The sequence below is a fragment of the Perognathus longimembris genome, chromosome 24, assembly GCF_023159225.1.
Source record: "Perognathus longimembris pacificus isolate PPM17 chromosome 24, ASM2315922v1, whole genome shotgun sequence".
Classification (NCBI taxonomy): Eukaryota; Metazoa; Chordata; class Mammalia; order Rodentia; family Heteromyidae; genus Perognathus; species Perognathus longimembris.
Window position 1 is genome coordinate 12,895,664 of NC_063184.1, and position 17,572 is coordinate 12,913,235.

General features: G+C 44.9%; 1 protein-coding gene across 4 annotated transcripts in view; it reads right to left on the reverse strand.

The window, feature by feature from the left end:
• Nucleotides 1–819: 819 nt before the first annotated feature.
• Egf (epidermal growth factor) overlaps nucleotides 820–17,572 on the reverse strand; it is a 60,402-nt gene continuing 43,649 nt past the window's right edge. For all 4 annotated transcript variants that reach the window (XM_048333643.1, XM_048333640.1, XM_048333642.1 and 1 more), the window contains 5 exons: nucleotides 14,717–14,839; nucleotides 11,938–12,082; nucleotides 9,287–9,451; nucleotides 6,757–6,889; nucleotides 820–2,068 (listed from right to left, as the gene is read on the reverse strand). In XM_048333643.1, coding sequence (XP_048189600.1) covers nucleotides 1,952–2,068; nucleotides 6,757–6,889; nucleotides 9,287–9,451; nucleotides 11,938–12,082; nucleotides 14,717–14,839 — 683 coding nt within the window. In that variant the 3' untranslated portion in view covers nucleotides 820–1,951. The remainder of the gene's footprint in view (nucleotides 2,069–6,756; nucleotides 6,890–9,286; nucleotides 9,452–11,937; nucleotides 12,083–14,716; nucleotides 14,840–17,572) is intronic.

Below are 17,572 nucleotides of genomic sequence, written 5' to 3' on the forward strand. Positions count from 1 at the left end.
GCGAGGTGGGTGGAGATGATTCCGTGGCTCTGTTTTTCTAGACTTGCCAGGAGCAGAGAAGGAATTGGGTCAGAGCCAAAGTTGTCCTGGCCTTTGTACACCATCTCCCCACTCGGTGCCAGCAGGAGGAGCAGCTGCACAGGGTGGGGAGATGGGAGGCCCTTAAAGAGGAATCTCAAAAATGTGTCAAAGCTGAGCTCATGTCTGTAGACCTAACATGCAGTAGGCTGAGATCAAAGGATCACAGTTTGAAACCAGCCAGGGTAGGAAAGTCTGTGAGACTCTTATCCCCAGTTAATCATCAAAAAGCAGAAGTGGAGCTATGGCTCAACTGGTAGAGCACTAGCCTTGAGCAAAAAAGCTAAGGTAACACCCAAGACTAGCACAAAGAGAGAGAGAGAGAGAGAGAGAGAGAGAGAAGAAAGGAGGAGGAGGAGGAGGGAGGGAGGAAAGGAAGGAAATAAAAAATGGGACAAAATATTCTCAGTAGATTACATAAAAATACAGACATTTTCATCTATCCCTGAGTAACCATCTAACCACAATGAGTCCTTAGTTCATTTCTGCAATTAACCACATTCCTGCCAAATCATTCTGCTACTGATTGACTTTCAAAATTATATGTACCTCAAGTTGATTACCTATGCAAGAAAAGAACTGTGTGCTATTAGCTGCCCAAGAAAAAGTACCATGTTACCACCACATGTTCATGACTCTAGCATTAACCACAAAAGCCAAAGCGACTGTTGAAAATATTGGATCTTTAAGTTACCCAGGCAACAATTATTACACGTAAAACTATGATTTCTTGTATTTTTCTGTTCAATTATTAAGTGTCCAGGACTGGCAATAAAATTTTACGGAATTCAGCACTTTGGCAGAATAAGCGTAAGAGGAGAATTTAGAGCTTTCTAGAATAAGAACCTTATGCTGTTTCTGTTGGTAGAAGAAGGCAAGAAGGGAAATATCAGAAAACTAAGGGGTGTTCAGACTTAGCTGACTCCTTTTATTAGCAGGGGAACCATTTTTGTTGTCTTGAAGATTCTTCAGAAGCCTTTCTAAAGATTTATGACACAAAAGCACATTTCACAAGGTCCTCTGGAAGGTAACCAAAGCCATGCGCCAGGCTTCTATGACTGACGCCTGCAATCTCAATCATTCAGGATGCATGCAGAGTTCTGAGGATTGCAGTTTGAAGCCAGCCAGGGAAGGAAAGTCCATGAGAGTCTTATCTCCAATGAAGTAGCCAAAAGCTGGAAGTAGCAGTGTGGTTCAAGTGGTAGAGCACCAGCCTTGAACAGAAAAAGCTGAGAGAGAGCACAAGGCCCTGAGTTCATGCTCCAGTCCATGCCCCTATCCCCTCAAAAAAAGAATGATGATAGGTGGTGGGATTCAATCCTAAAAGGTTGGGATTCAACCCTAACACCACTCTTGATAAAAGTAGTGTATTAAAAGATGCCTGATTCCAGATCTACCTGGCGCAGATTGAGTTTCGGAAGACTATGAGACCTTTGGTTGATTGTACCATCTCTCTGAGACCCAGCTAGACATAATGGACAGCGAGAGTTCTGCTTGGTGTCTAGCCCCTGATAAGACTTGAACCCCCCTGAGGCCCCAAGGGCAACTCCAGGCCCACTTCCTCTCACAGGAACAGTTTTGGACCACTCACAAGGTCACTGAAATGACACAAAGATAGATGGAATCCATCTCAAGTCCTACCTAACCCAAGATGTGGAGAATCACTCGCCATGGCCTTGCTCAAAGTGATCTATCAGACAGTTGTGTGACAACTAGAGATTGGTGTGAACACAGTTACCCCATAGAGGATAGAAATACAGTCCAAATTTTTTTCTCTAAAACCATCTGGTTTTTATGTGCCCTGCTGTGCACGTAGCCTATGCAATCGTCATTATTGTTGGGTGGTCAGATAAAACCTTTGATGAGAAAGCAGTCAGGATCCAGGTAAAGAGAACCGATCGCCAGACCCCAGCTCTGCTGCCTGGCCCTTCTCGCCAGCAGTGGGCTGTCTCTTGTTCCCAAAGTCTTGGTGTTCCTCTATGACCACAAACTGCAGGGGGAAGAAAAGAAGCAGGGTTATTATATTATATTATTATACTTTATCATCATTTGAGTGTACATGAATCCAGAGCAATCCATTCTGACTTTGGAATCCTAACTTTTGGATCATAGGTCCCTGTTATACTATATATAAGAAGCCATCCCTCTGTACTGACCTTCATAATAACAAGAAAATCACTTTTTAAAAAAAAGAATCCAATCTGGGCACAGTGGCCCATTCCTGTAATCCTAGCTATTCAGGAGACTGAGATAGAGAGGATCATGGTTTGAAGCCAGCTGGGCAAAAAAATAGTTCATGAGACCCTTTATCAATCAATAGCTGGGTGTGGTGGCTCACACCTGACATTACAGTGACATGGAAGGCTAAGATCAGAAGGATCACAATTCCAGGCTAGCCCAGACCACCCCCCCCCCTCAAAAAAAAGTTCACAAGACCCTATCTCAATGGAAGAAGTTGGGCGTGGTGGTAAGGATCTGTTATCCCAGTTACTGTGGGAAGTATAAAATAGAAAGAGCTCTGTCGTGTGACCCTGAGCAGAAAAAAAGAGGTGCTGTCTCATAATGACCAGAGCAAACAGAGGCTAGGAACATGGCTTAGTGGTAGAGCACCTGCCTAACAAGCACGAGGTCCCGAGTCCAAATTCTATTCTCCCAGAAAGAGTCTAAACTGTGGACAGTTGTTCATATCTGTAATCCCAGCTAATCAGGAAGTAAAGATCAAAGGGATTGTGGTTTGAGGCTCACCCCAGCAAGAAGTTAGCAACTCCCTCCAGCTCAGCAAAGAAGGCAGAGGTGGTGGGACAGGTCTATAATCCCAGCCACTTGAGAGGCCTAGGTGGGATGGCCATTGTCTACAAGTGGCCCTGGGAATAGCATATGAGACTATCTAAAAAATAACTAAAGCAAGCTGGGTGCCGGTGGTGCACGCCTATAACCCAAGCAAGACAGGAGACTGAGATCTGAGGACTGTGGTTTGAAGCCAGCCCGGGCAGGAAAGTCGGTGAGACTCTTATCTCCAATGAATCATACACATACACATACAAAACACAAAACCCAGAAATGGGGCCATGGTTCAAGTGGTAGAGTGCTATCTTTGAGCATAAAAAGCTAAGAGACAGTACTCAAGCCCTGAGTTCAAGCCCCAAGACTGGTACACACACACACACACACACACACACACACACACACACACAACTAAAACAAAAAAAAAAAAAATGCCTGCCTAGCAAGGGGGAGACTGTGAGTTCAAAACGCCGGTACTACTAGAAAAAAAGCATTCCTAAATATTCAAGCCTTGCTTGTAGATCAAATAATGTCACATAAATATATGTGTTTTGTCAAAAAAAATGTGTGTGATATGTATATAACTCCTTTAAACATGCAACCAGGGTCTGAGTAATTTGCGATCACAGATCAGTCTTAACGACTAAGAGTTGCAGCTCTTTGGCTGGGATCCATCGCATGCTTTCTCATGGTTGAAGAGCTTGGGAACCAGAATTCAACAAGAGAAACCCAGACAACAAAAACATGTCCCTTCAATCAACAAAAGGATTATTTCTGTCATTATTTGGTTTGCCCAAAAGGGATTGGGCCCCTGCAGTGCAGGCTGAGCAGAGCTCATGGTTTCTAGTCAGGCTAGATAGGTGAGATATTAAAATAGATCAAATGTAAAAGGGAAGAAGAGAAACAAGCCAGGCTCCAGGATAAAGGACGCAGCCTGGTAACATTCTTTCTCATCAATCAGTAACCCAGGGGAAGGATGGCCCAGTGGTTCTGAGGTGGGCAATCTGACTGGGGGCCTCTACCGAAGGGAGTTCAGAACTCAAAGGAAAGGGAAGAAGGGAGCTAGGTGCTAGTGACACACACCTGCCCATCACCCTACTAACTTGGGAGGCTGAGATCTAAGGATTGCAGTTCAAAGCCAGCCAGTGCAAGAAAGTCTGGGAGACTCTGATCTCCATTGAACCACCAAAAAGCCAGAAGTAGAGCCATGGCTCAAGCAATAGAGAACTAGTAAAAAAAAAGCCCAGGGACAGTGTCCAGGCCAAGAGTTCAAGCCCCAGCAGTTGGCAGATGCACACACACACACACACACACACACACACACACAATACGTCTTTGAGATTTCCATCTCCAATTAACTAGCAAAAAGCTAGGCTGGAGGTGTGGTTCAAATGGTAGACTGCTAACTGTGCACAAGAAAACCGTGCAAGTATGAGGCTCTTAGTTCAAGTCCCATCCCAGAAAAAAAAGGGAGGGGGAATCTTGTTGCCTGTGTTTCTCATTGAGAAAAGTATAGGAGGGGCAGAGCGCTGGTGGCTCATGCCTGTAATCCTAGCTACTGGGGAAGCTGGGATCATGGTTCAAAGCCAGCCAAGGAAGATAAGTCTGTGAGACCCTAATCTCCAATTAACCACCCAAAAGCCAGAAGTGGAGCTGTGTCTCAAGTGGTAGAGAGGTAGCCTAGAGCACAAAAGCTCATGGATAGTTCCCAGGCCCTGAGTTCAAGCCCCAGGAGTGGAGGGACTATGAAGGAGGCCATGAAAGAGGGAGGGAGTGTGGCTAAGGACAGGGTGACTTTCCACATGTGTGCTGTTCTATTCTTCACCATACCTTTCTCCCTTTGCATCTCCCTCATTCCCATCTCTGCAGTGATACATCACAGAACCCATCCGGGATGTGTTGTTTCAGGATGCCGGCTCGTGACGTGTGGCTCCAGTGAACATGTGCACTGCAGATCTGCCACGGGCCCCTCTGCAAGGAGCATACAGGCCCTGGTCCCGGATGGGGAAGGCAGCTGATGGGAGCAGATTTGTTTCTGCTGTTCTCCACCCAGTTTGGGTGTTCCGCTTTCTCCCACCCACTCAGATCCGATCCATGCAGTTGGCGTAGGGGACAGCAAGGAAAGCCGGGAGGGTCGGTGCTTACCCACAGGCTCAGCTTAAAGCCAACAAGCTGCTCAAGACAGCAGTAAGGGATCGGATCCTTTTATTCCCTCTCTTTTAAACACACACACAGAGATTGCATGTTTTTCTTTTCCTCATGATTTAAAGGAGATGAATTACCACCACTATGACCTGTCAAGTGCCGAGTGGGTAATTGAGAGAGCCGGGAAATCAGGAGGTGCTATGAATTGAGTAGGCCCAACAGCTGAGGCCTCCTAGGCTCCCACACATAGAGTCCTCATAGACAAAAGGAATATTACCAAGCCAGTACCAAAGCAATTGGAGGTCCACAGGAGTTCAAAGTCTTGCTGGAGGTGGGTTGGGTATTAAGGCCCAAGACTGCCATTTGTCTTAGCTCTGCACTCAAGTTCAGCCAAATAAGGAATAATACCACTAACAGCTGCTGGGGACAGATGTTTCCCACAGGAAGATGATGTTGGAAGGTCCTGGAATACTACTGGACCCTCCATAATCTTCCCCATTTTTTTTTTCTTTTCGGTTTTGTGCCAGTCCTGGGGCTTGAACTTAGGACCTACACAATGTTCCTGGACCTTGTTTGTTTTTGCACAAGGCTAGTGCTCTACCACTTGAGCTACAGTTACATTTCCAGTTTTTTGGGGGGATGAGTGTCATGGGCTTTCCTGCCCAGGCTGGCTTTGAACCAGCACAATCCTCAGATCTCAGCGTCCTGAGTAGCTAAGACTGCAGGCATGAGCCACAGGTAGCCAGATCCAGTGGGATTTTCTGAGGCTGCAGTCCTCCGTAGGGCTGCTACATATTCCAGGCTCTTCCACAATACATACCAGTAATAATGCAAGGCATCTACACACATTTCTGGAAATGGCAGTTCCCTTGAAAGTATGGAGAGCTTAGTTTGCCTCAGTTCTGCCCTCTAGTGGCCCCAAATCAGTCACAACCTTGAAGCTTCTTCAAGCTCTGTCCTGCTCTGCTCTTTGGGAAATACTTAGTAGCCAGACTCTAGTTTGACTTTGCGTTTACCTTGAAGGATGTTATTTTGTTATAAATATGAATTGAGCATCCTGTACTCATAGCAACAAACTTGCTACTTAAGTTTGAGGACTTAACAATGTTGTAAGAAAAAGAAATACCAAGAAAATTACAGCAGCATCTTGAGTTTTAAACATCTCCATCTGAAATTTGGATGAACTTCTAGAAATTGGGAGAAACACCACACAGCACAGCATATAAAAATATGAGTTATAGGAAGAAGCTCCACGACAGCAAAGACGTCTCTATATTTCTGCACAATTAAATTCTGATGGGTTCCACACACACACACACACACACACACACACACACACACACATACACACACACACACACCAGCACCATGGTTTGAATGCAAGTTGTCAAGTTTGCTTGGCTTTATTGCTTAGGTAGTTCTCTAGCACTTGAGACACATCGCAGATGGAGATGGTGTCTCAAGAGCTTGTCTGTCCAGGTTGACTCCATGATCCATGAGCCTCTGAGCTCAGCTTTCTGTGTAGCTAGGATAACATTTGAGAACCACCAGCACCTGACTCATGGTGCTGTTTAATTGCTCTCATTTCTTAATTAAGATCTCATCCAGGACCTCCCCAGATCCCATGCTATTGGTTAAACCTGTTAGGGTCTAATAGATTCATTGTTCTAAACTCACTAAAGAGTAAGAAGAATGAATGAGAATTCCTATCGAGTCGATTCCTAGCTTTGTCTACTTTGGTTATCTTACCCATGGCTGGGAACAAGAAGGGGTCTCTGCCTCGCTGCTGGTAGGCCTGCTGCCGCTCACACCGCTGCCGTTCACATCACTGCTTGGATCTTCATAAGGGTTCTTTGGGTTTTTCAATAGCTGCTTCCGAATCCTGAGATAAAGCCAAAATAGAAGACAATCTCAAAAGAAAACAAAGCACTCATCCTTGTCAGGAATGACTATCTCATCAAGATCTACTGGTAGTGCACAAGCAGTAGCACAGAGCTGAGAATGCCCAGTAGGAAATAAGGACCCTGGGCAGTGCCATGACATAGTCATAGACCTGCAGACATTGGTTTTTACTTTAGATGCACTGCAATGGAAAGAAAAAGAGTCCTGTGTCCGGTGCCAGAGGCTCACGCCTGTAATCCTGGCTACTCAGGAGGCTGAGATCGGAGGATCAAAGTTTAAAGCCAGCTAAGACAGGAAAGTCTGTGAGACACTTCTCTCCAATTAACCACCAACAAGCCAGAAGTGGAACTGTGGCTCAAGTGGTAGAGTGCTAGCCTTGAGCACAAAAGTTCAGGGGCAGTACCCAGGCCCAATACACACACACACACACACACACACACACACACACACACACACACACACACCCCAGACAAAAGATTTCAAATGTATGTTCAAGAATCTTGTCTCTCTGGATGTGATAGAAAAGGTCTTGAAGAATCTTCCTCTTACTGGAAAGATTATCATTCATAGTAAATCATAATAATAAACACATATAGCATGTATTAAACTTGATACTGTCAGTAAGCCTTTACTTAGATGAGCACAAACTCACTTTAGCCTTTAGGATAAACACTATCCTTGTCCCTATCTTACAGTCAAGAAAATGAATAATTATAAATGTTAGAAACTGTATCTGATGTAATTTAAGCACCAAATGGGATTTGAACCTGTGTGGTCAGATTCCAAAGACCATGCATTTAGCCACTACACTAGAACACAGCAAAATCTCAAGTGAGGGCAGCTTTGCTCTTTCTGCTGAATTTTCCACAGTGTGCATGCTTGTGTAGTGCCTATGAATGTGGTTGGGTTTTGATCTGCAAGTGGCAGCAGACATTCTGTTCATTCTCAACAGAACTGGGACCTTTGTGTGAAGTGGGTTTTTGGCCATGAAATGATGCAATCGTACTAGAAAATTCTATAAAGTCCCTTTGAACCAAAAGTTTTGTGACTGACTTTTAATTGTCCAGCACAAAGTTTAACAGAACATAAAATACTTTTCCTTATCAATGGTAGTAGGGGATCCAATCTTATTTTCAAGGAAAATGGAAAATGAGCAGCATTCTAAGCTTTGTAAGTGTGTGTGTGTGTGTGTGTGTGTGTATGTGTGTGTGTGTGTGTGTGTGTGGCACTGAGGCTTGAACTCAGGGCCTTGCTTGGCTTTTTATTTTGTACTCATGGTAGTACCCTAACACTTGAGCCAAGACTCTACTTGGGGCTTTTTACTGGTAAAGTGGAAATGAGAGTCTTGATTTGTCTGCTCAGGCTGACCTTGAACCTCAGTTCTGAGATCTCAGCTTCCTGAGTAACTAGAATTACAGGTGTGAGCCACTAGTGCCTGGCCATGGGGTTCTTTTAAAGAAATGGATGAGATTGATTAATGGTTTTTACCTGTTTAAATGATTGAAAACACAAAATCAAAGGATCAAGAACTTCCTTGCAAGTTAGGAAGGATGATTTTCTTTAACAAAAGGTATTATGTTGTGGGCAATTAACATGATGGAAGGCAATCATAAAATTATCGTTACACCAGTGATAGGGGGTAGAGACAGATGCTCCTTAAAGAAAGAAGTATGATGTACAAATTCATTATGAGAATTAACTGCCTATGACTTGGGGGGTAGCTCAGTGGAGATCCCCTGTCTAGCATGTGTTAGGTCCTAGTTTCCATACCCAACACTGCAAAAATACATAGATGAATGAGTAAATAACCATTTACCTTATGCATGGACAACGATTTAAACAGAACCAGGGGAAGTCAAAGCACATTAGTTTTAGGATAGTGGAAATCCTGGGCTTAAAAACAAAAGTATTAATCCTCTGAGTGCAATGGCTCACACCTGTCACCACAGCTATTTAAGAGGTAGAGATCTGGAGGATCATGGGCTCAAGGCCAGCTTGGGCAAACAGTATGTGCGACTCCATCTCAACCAATAAAAGGCTAAGTACAGTGGCATGCTCTTGTTATCCCAGCCATGTGAGAAACATAAATAGGAAGATCACAGTCCAGGCTAATTTGGACAGAAAGTGAGACCTGATAGGAAAAGGAATGGAAGCAGAAAGGGTTTAGAGGCATGGCTCAAGTAGTAGGGTGCTGGTCTAGCTAGCAAGCCTGAAGTCCTGAGTTCAAATCCCCAGTACTGCTAACTCACCCACCCCCAAATCTCTGCTATTCAGTTCTGTAAATGTCTTGTGTCTATTGATGTAGTTCATCTGAAGGAGGCTGGTGTTTGCTCTGGGAGGATTGAAGAGGGCTTAATGGAGCCATGGAAAGAGTCACCTGTAGTGGCGTGCCCCCCACAATCCAGCAACAAGCAGCAGGACCAGCACCACCACGCAGACCGCCACCACGGTGATGTCCCGCTGCTGCCCGTGGCCTGCATGCCGCAGCTCCCATCGCAAGTCTCGATGTTGACATCGCTCCCCGATGTAGCCCACCACACAGCTGTGACAACACACAAACACAGGTCATCAGAGCCCTCTGTCCAAAGAATGCTGGCTATATGTCGGACTCCGTAACTGGCTGGCTGTCAACCTCAGCATCTCCAGACTCGGCCCCACATGCTCACGGAGAGGCGGACAGCCCATCCCAGATTAGCTGAAAGCACCGTAGTCACATAGGAATGTAGTGGGGATTTCTCTTTCACTCAGGCCACTCCAGGAAGGATGGGGGATTCTTTGCATCCTGCCTCTATAAGGCATTAGAGAACATTGATTAAAGATAAATTCCTCTTGGGCGAAAATCCTAAGGACCACCCATAAAAACCAACACAAAGCAATTTTGCCGTAAGAATCAGGGGAGTTTCAGAAACATATTTGAGGTCACCTTGCAATGAGCACAGGCAATAGGAAGGAGGAACATGAAGGCAGAGACCCTCACTCACAACCAGCCTATAAAAGATGAATGTATGAAGCCAGGTACCAGTGGCCCATACATGTAATCCTAGCTATTCAGAAGGCAGAGATCCAGACGACCATGGCTCAAACCTAGCCTGGGTAGAAAAGCCTGAAAGACTCCATTTCCAATTAATCAGCTAAAAGTGGGGACTAACACATGGCTCAAATGGTAGAGCACTAGCCTTAGCTAGTAAGCCAAGCAGGTACAAGGCCCTGAGTTCAAAGCCTGATACTGGCCAAAACAAAACAATGAAACCACAGATAGTCCCAGAGCAGAAAATATGACCTCCAAACTGGAAGGAATAGTTTTCCCATTAAAAAAATAAATATTACCAGCTTAAGAGAAAAAGTGTCAATGGGGATAGGACCCATAGCATTTGCCTATTCTGAACTTCAAAAGGTTGTACAAGGAGGTTTACAATTTAGCAATTTAACTTGTCCCCTACTTTTCTTTTAAGGAGGAACAAACTATTCCAAAGAAAACCAAGGGTCATTCAGACTATGGTGTAATTGAAATTGTTACTAGAATGATCAGTGATCAAGTTACTGTTGACTCTTCAATGTAAGTGAGACAATGCTGCCACCTATTGGGCATGGTTGTTTTCACAAATGAGGAGGAACTGTACGGCTGACATGGGCATTCCCTGATTCCTTCTTTCCAAACATCCTATTATTACCAATCTCTCTCCTCTGGCCTGGAGTCATGTCCAGTCCATCCATAGCCTCCATCTATGAGAAGAATGCTCACAATGAACACCAGCTCCCATGTAGGGAGAGGTAGCATGAAAGAAATACTGGAGAAATACTAGGAAAGCCCAGGGAAGCACTGGGTCGTGACCATGGCAGATCTCCCTCCTATGGCTCATTGACTGGCCTAGGACTCCCTGTCTCCGAGGGGAAATTCCACTCCTCCATCTAAGCAAGGAAGAAGCCTTTTCTGTGGAGCAAGATGCCAGGAACTGTTTCCAAGAGTGTCGGGCTACAGGTACTGCCTGAGGTTTCTCACTATGGAGTCTACATAAGGTAGAATCAGCAGGACAAAGGAGGGAAGGGTTGAACATTTGATTAAACCACATTTTAAAAAATTAAATGTACAATTCAGAAACAAGGTTATGATGCAGATACTGTGAATGCTGGTGATAGTTTAAATATTATGTTTTGATGAAAGGTCCTTAGCTGTGTTAACTACAGACTCATCGTTTTGGAGGGTTAGAATGTTATCAGGAAAACAGATCTTTTCATGGGGATTTCATGACAAAAGAAAAGCAGAGTGTCAACGAGTTCATCAAGCCAGGTTCTGGTGGCTCACGCCTGTAATCCTAGCTACCTGGGAGGCTGAGATCTGAGGATCACAGTTCAAAGCCAGCCGAGCCAAGAAAGTGCATGAGATTCTGACCTCCATCTAACCACCAGAAAACAAGAAGTAGAGCTGTGGCTCAAAATGGTAGAGTGCTAGCTCTCAGCAAAAGAGCTCAGGGACAGTGCCCAGGCCCTGAGTTTAAGCCCCACAACTGTCCAAAAAAAGAAAAAAAAAGAGTTCATCACTTAATCAATGAGCAGACAGTATCAGACCCAAATAAAACCACTATACTAAGTATATGTCCAAACCTAATGTAATCATTTTGATAGATAAAGATAAGTATCATGGATCTAAAAAAAAGTCTACATTTGTTTTGGTGATGTTATTGTTTGAGGAGGATAATAAAAACAAAAAGATTTTTTTTAAAGTTTCAATATTAAAGTATACTGCCAGGCACCGGTGGCTTACACCTGTGATCCTCAGGTACAGCCTCAGGAGGTTGAGATCTATCTGAGGATCTTGGTTTGAAGTCAGCAAGGAAAGTCCATGAGACTCTTAGATCCAATTAACTACTAAAAAGCTGGAAATGGAGCCATGAATCAAGTAGTTAAGCTCCAGCCTTAAGCAAAATGCTAAGTGACAGCAGCCAGGCACTAAGTTCAGGCCCCAATACTGGCATGTGCACACACACACACACACACACACACACACACACACACCATAGTTTCACTTACTTGCATGCATAGCTGTCTACTGCCTCGACGTACATGCACACGCCATCATGGAGACAGAACCCGTCATGGGAGGGCGGACATCCGGGGTAACTATTCCTGACCAGATGGCCCCTATCTTCCTCAAGGGGAGAAGGTGAAGTTGAATCTGGAAGCATCAAAGACATTACGTTTGTTTTCTAAAGTGCTCTTTCAGGTATCAACACCAGGACTAGTGTTGGGGAATCATTTGTGATATGGTGTCTTGTAGTGACATAGAACTATCAGGACTAACAATATGTTTTCCTTCCAACCCACCCGTCTTTCCTTAGGCTTGGGCTCTTCCATAGAAAGCATGGTGGAAGCAAGTGAGAGAAAGGTTGACCCTGAGTCACCATATGAATTTGATTGCTCATCTCACACAGAAGCAGAAGCAGATCTGCCATCCATACACACTGACATCTGCTTTACAAAGTTCTCAACCAACAATGAAGTGCCAGACTTTGAAGTCAGGCCCCATTTTACCACATGAACCCCATTTTACCACGCAAACCCCACTTTACCACACGAACCTGAGATAAGCAGGCCCTGTGAGCAGACCCAGGACAAGCCCATTAGGGCCCAGTCGGTCTAGAACTCTACCACTGGGAATGCTTAACTCTGACCACCCATAGAATCGAACCCTGAGCCAATCAGATTTGTACCTGTGTCCTAATCTTGCTTGCTTGAACACCTGATTGTTGTAACTTTGTTCTTTGCCTTTATAAGCCCTGTGTAATCACAGCTCGGGGCTCCCTCCTAACCTCCGCTGTGTCGGTGGGTAGGACGAGGCCCGAGTTGTAGCTCGCTTAAATAAAGCCTTGCCTTGCTTTTGCATTTCGGAATGTCTGAGTCTCTGTGGTCTTCTTGGTGGTGGTTTCGCGACTTGGCACAACATTTGGGGTTTTGTCCGGGATGGCCCCAGAGACCCCCGAGACCCCAGACTCCGAAGGTAAGAAAATAGCGCTGTTCATTCTGTGTGTCTGTGTCTGTGTGATTTGTAGTTTTGTTTTCTGTTTTGGCCAGCCACCTGAATCTGAACCTGTAGGTAGTGAAGGACCAGCCGGAGTGGACACGCTCGTATGGGCAGTCCTGGAGGACTTAGGGGACACCACAAGCCCTCCACAGTGGGCTCAGGCTTCCTACTACCACCCTGAACCTGAAGGACTGGACCGGGAGGCCCTTCTAATGGGCGCCCGTCCAGTCCACTCTATATTCAGGGTTGTCTGGTCCGCTCCTACACAGGAACGGTAGAGAGAGAGCCTCAAGACTGTGTGGTCTGCCCCCTCACAGGGGCAGGAGAGACACAGTGAGACTGTGTGGTCTGCCCCCTCACAAGGGCAGGAGAGACACAGTCGAACCTGTAAGCCGCGGCTCCCTAAGTCTGTCTGTAAGTGTTGTCTGGTCTTCGTGCCTGTGATTATTTTTGTGTGTTTCTTTCTTGCGCTGTGCCTGACTGACAAAGAGATGATGGGGAACGTTCCTTCTTCTCCCCTGGATTTGACTTTAGCTCACAGGAAAGATGTACAGGTAACAGCTCACAATCAGAGTGTGAGTGTCCGCAAGAAGAACTCTGGGGGACCCCCACCCAGCCTTCTTAAGCAGAAAATTATTTGGTGTGCTAAAATGTTTACTTAAGACTATCAAGCCCTGGAAAATGAGGCTGGAGAATGCTAAAATCATTTGTTAAAGGTTTTTGTCTTAAAATGTACGGCCGATGCTTATTCAGCGCGCTTTAAGATCTTTTGAAAATGTATGTGTGTGTGCATGTGTGAGTGTGAACATGTTCAAGACTGCAGTATGATGCAAAACTAAGTTTAAGTTTAAATTCAAATGGTCATCAAGCTTGGGCATTACCAAATGCTTTAAAGGTATTATTGCATTGTTTTAAAGAGGAACTAAAGTTAAAAAAGAATCTCTCAGGGTTCTTTAATTAAAATTAAAAAAAAAAATCAGGGGCTGGGGATATAGCCTAGTGGCAAGAGTGCCTGCCTCGGATACACGAGGCCCTAGGTTCGATTCCCCAGCACCACATATACAGAAAACGGCCAGAAGCGGCACTGTGGCTCAAGTGGCAGAGTGCTAGCCTTGAGTGGGAAGAAGCCAGGGACAGTGCTCAGGCCCTGAGTCCAAGGCCCAGGACTGGCCAAAAAAAAAAAAAAAAAAAAAAAAAAATCAGAGCTAAGTGTCAGAGTTAAGCATTCCCAGCGGTTAAGAGTTCTAGACTGACTGGGCCCTAATGGGCTTGTCCTGGGTCTGCTCACAGGGCCTACTTATCTCAGGTTTGCGTGGTAAAGTGGGGTTCGCGTGGTAAAATGGGGTTCACGTGGTAAAATGGGGCCTGACTTCAAAGTCTGGCACTTCACAATCCCTTTACCAGGCATTGGTCAGTGGCTCATGCCTGTAATCCTAGCTATTCAGGATCTGAAAATCACAATTTGAAGCCACTCTGGGAATAACAAAAAACAAAACAAAACAAAAAAACCTTTTTTCCAGAAATCAATTTTACCATTCAGGAGTTTAGTCACATAGGTGGGTTTTTTTTTCCTTCTGTTTAACTATGTGCCCAAGAGGTAATTTAAAAAAAAAAAGGATTTATTCCAGATATTACTAAATGGAGTAAGCCTGGGCCTCTTAGTATTCTCCAACCCAGCATCAACCCAATAAGGAAATCCACATTGACAGAATGATTTCTGGAATCCCTCAGGCCCAGAATACCCCTGCAGCAGAACCCTCCCGCTGGGCCTGCCCACCCCCAGCCTACCAGAACACGGCAGCCCAGGTTCAGATAGGTAGCCGGCACACAGGCAGGTATAGCCTCCTTCCGTATTCAGGCAATCAGCATCCTCTCCACAGCCATGAACCCCCAGCTGGCATTCGTCCACATCTGTCAGAAGAGCAGGGTGGCAATGAGAGGAGAGGGGCTATCACAACATCCAACGGTTGGACTCATCTCCAAATTAGAGACTGGAAAACAACCTCCAGGCAAACATTGAGAAGTTCAGGCAAACGCTGAAATTCATACCAAGTAGAACATTGTGCTACTAAATAGAATGTGCTACCAAAGAGAACTTTCTCTGTTTACACAAACATAAACTATAGAAATCATCCTTCCTCCCACCCCCAAATGACCTACCTTTCCTCCCTCAATGACTGCCAACCTCACATTTCGGTCCTTTCCTTCCTCTCAGCATTACAATGTTATAGGAACAGCCTGACTGCATTCTGCCCCCCCCATGTGACCCCCCAGAGTACTCTAAAGGCCCAAGCCAGACTTGAAGCTTCACACTGATGCTGAAACCCTCATGCACTGCTCTACCAACAAGCTCCTGGGGACCCCTGTATGGCCTACGGCTGTGAATTCAATATGGTAGCCATTGCCACACCAAAGTTCTGATTTCTGCACTCCTAATACCTTTAGTCTATTCTGCTGTGTTCTGTACCTGTAGAATACACACCAGATTTTGAAGATTTGGAATAAAACTTCACACACACACACACACACACACACACACACACACACAATCCAATCATGCTTTGCATCATTAAAATGCAATCCCTTAGATATAGTCAAGTAAATAAAATTGCTGAATAAAATGAATCCACCTGTTTCCTTTTTTACTTTTTGTAATTATAGCTACTAGAAAATTGAGAGGAAGGCCAATCCAGGGGAGGAGCATGTGAATGACTGAGCCTCAGAGTCCAGTCCTCAATAAGTAGAACCCAATCCAGCTATTAGGGATGGACCTGTCTCCACAAGTTCATCAGTTGAATCTCTAGATCTCAGGGAGATCTTTCTGGAGATAAGGGCATTAAGGTTAAGTGAGGTCAGAATAGGGGAGCCCTAATCTAATATAACTGGTGCCCTGAAAAAAAAAGAAGATATACCAAAGCAGAGAATATTTCTCCTCCTCTCCCTCCCTGTGTCTCCTTCTCTGCCTTCCTCCCTTTCCTCCTCTCTCCTCTTTGTCTTCCTCTCTGGCTTTCTCCCTCCTCCCTCTTTCCTTCCTTCCTCTCTTTCACCAGAACCAAGCCAGCTAGTACCTTTACCTGGGAATTCCAGCCTCCAGGACTGTGAGAAAACCAAGTTGTACCATTTAAGTTACCTACTGTGTGGCACTTAGTATGGTACTTAGTTATCCCCCCACCCAGTGCTTGCACTTAGTACTACCATTCCCTCTTCCCCAGATAAGTCATCTGCTTTGTTCATGCCTGGAACACCCCCGCTCTTCATGTTCCGACCTAATTAGGATTGCTTCTGCCCCACGGGCCCTTCTTAATCACACTTCCTCTGTGAAATCTTGCCCAACACCTCAGATCTTTCTTCCCATTCTAAGCTTCCATAGTGTTTTGTTTGTTTTTTTTTTTCTTTTCGATGTGTGCCTTTTGTTCCCATTTACCACAGCTGTTTAGATTTAGGGTTATTTTCTCCTTGCTAGGGAAGCCTGGCTCCCTCCTCTTGGCCACCACCCCAGCAACACTGATGGCCTATTGACCACCTTGAATCTATCCTGCCCCAAATGGTTTGACAGCAGACTTCGTTTATTTCTTCATGGTTTTGTTAGTTTGTTTTTCCACCCTGGCTTTCGGTTGTAATCTCAAGTTTATAAATCTTTTCTCACCTTGGGAGAGGGAGAGGGAGCTCTTCCAGAAAGCAAAACAAAGATGTATTCTTGGGCCAAGAAACACCAACTATTCTCACAAAGAAGAACAATAACAAAACTTCCACATAAGATTGAAGTGCCACGTATAGTTCAAAGCATTTCATCTATATATTCACCCATGGATGGAGGGAGAGGGAGAGGGAGAGAGAGAGAGAGGGAGAAGGAGAGAGAGACAGACAGACAGAGACAGAGACAGAGACAGATGCCTCTGGCTTCCAGGAGCCGGAGGATGCTAACCAAATACACAGGACCATAACACCTGGGGCATAATACTAGAAATAGATGGGTTAATAATAATAACAAATCCAGAGTCTGCTGAGTTAAAATATTCCAGAAAGGATATCTTCTTTGCTCTTCAAAGGAAATGAAATATGAAGTCTGTTTGTCTAAATTCTCTATGAGCCTGCTTAATTGGAGTAGTGGCATTTTCCTGATCGACAGCCAAGTATGTACTTAGAGTGTTTCAGGTGTCTGTGGATTCCACAGGACTAGTCCGATAAAGGTCTGGGTTAAACCAACCAGATCCAGAAAATGGATAGTTGAGATTGATATGTATTTCCTCTTGAACCTTCCGCGTGAGAGAAAGCTCTATCAATTGAGTTTCTTATCAGGGCATCTGGCCTTTGCTGTGAACAGATTTTGTTTTGTTTTGTTTTCAGAAGAAGAAAAGGAAAATATTTGAAGAGGACTTGAATGTCTTGAGAAACGTCAGTTAACTGCTGCCCTGGGCACAGGTGGCTTTAGGCACGTCTCCACTTGTACTGGGATGGCTGAGAGGCAGAAGGCACCCAGTGGGCGAACTCCACACCCACAGACCCCACCTAGTCCTTGGCTGGGGCACTGGTGACAAAGCAAGTGCCACTACTTGTAGCCATCAGATGTCCCATTGAAAGAATTATCGAGAAACATTGGACGAAGCCAGACACTAGTGGCTCACACCTATAATTCTAGCTACT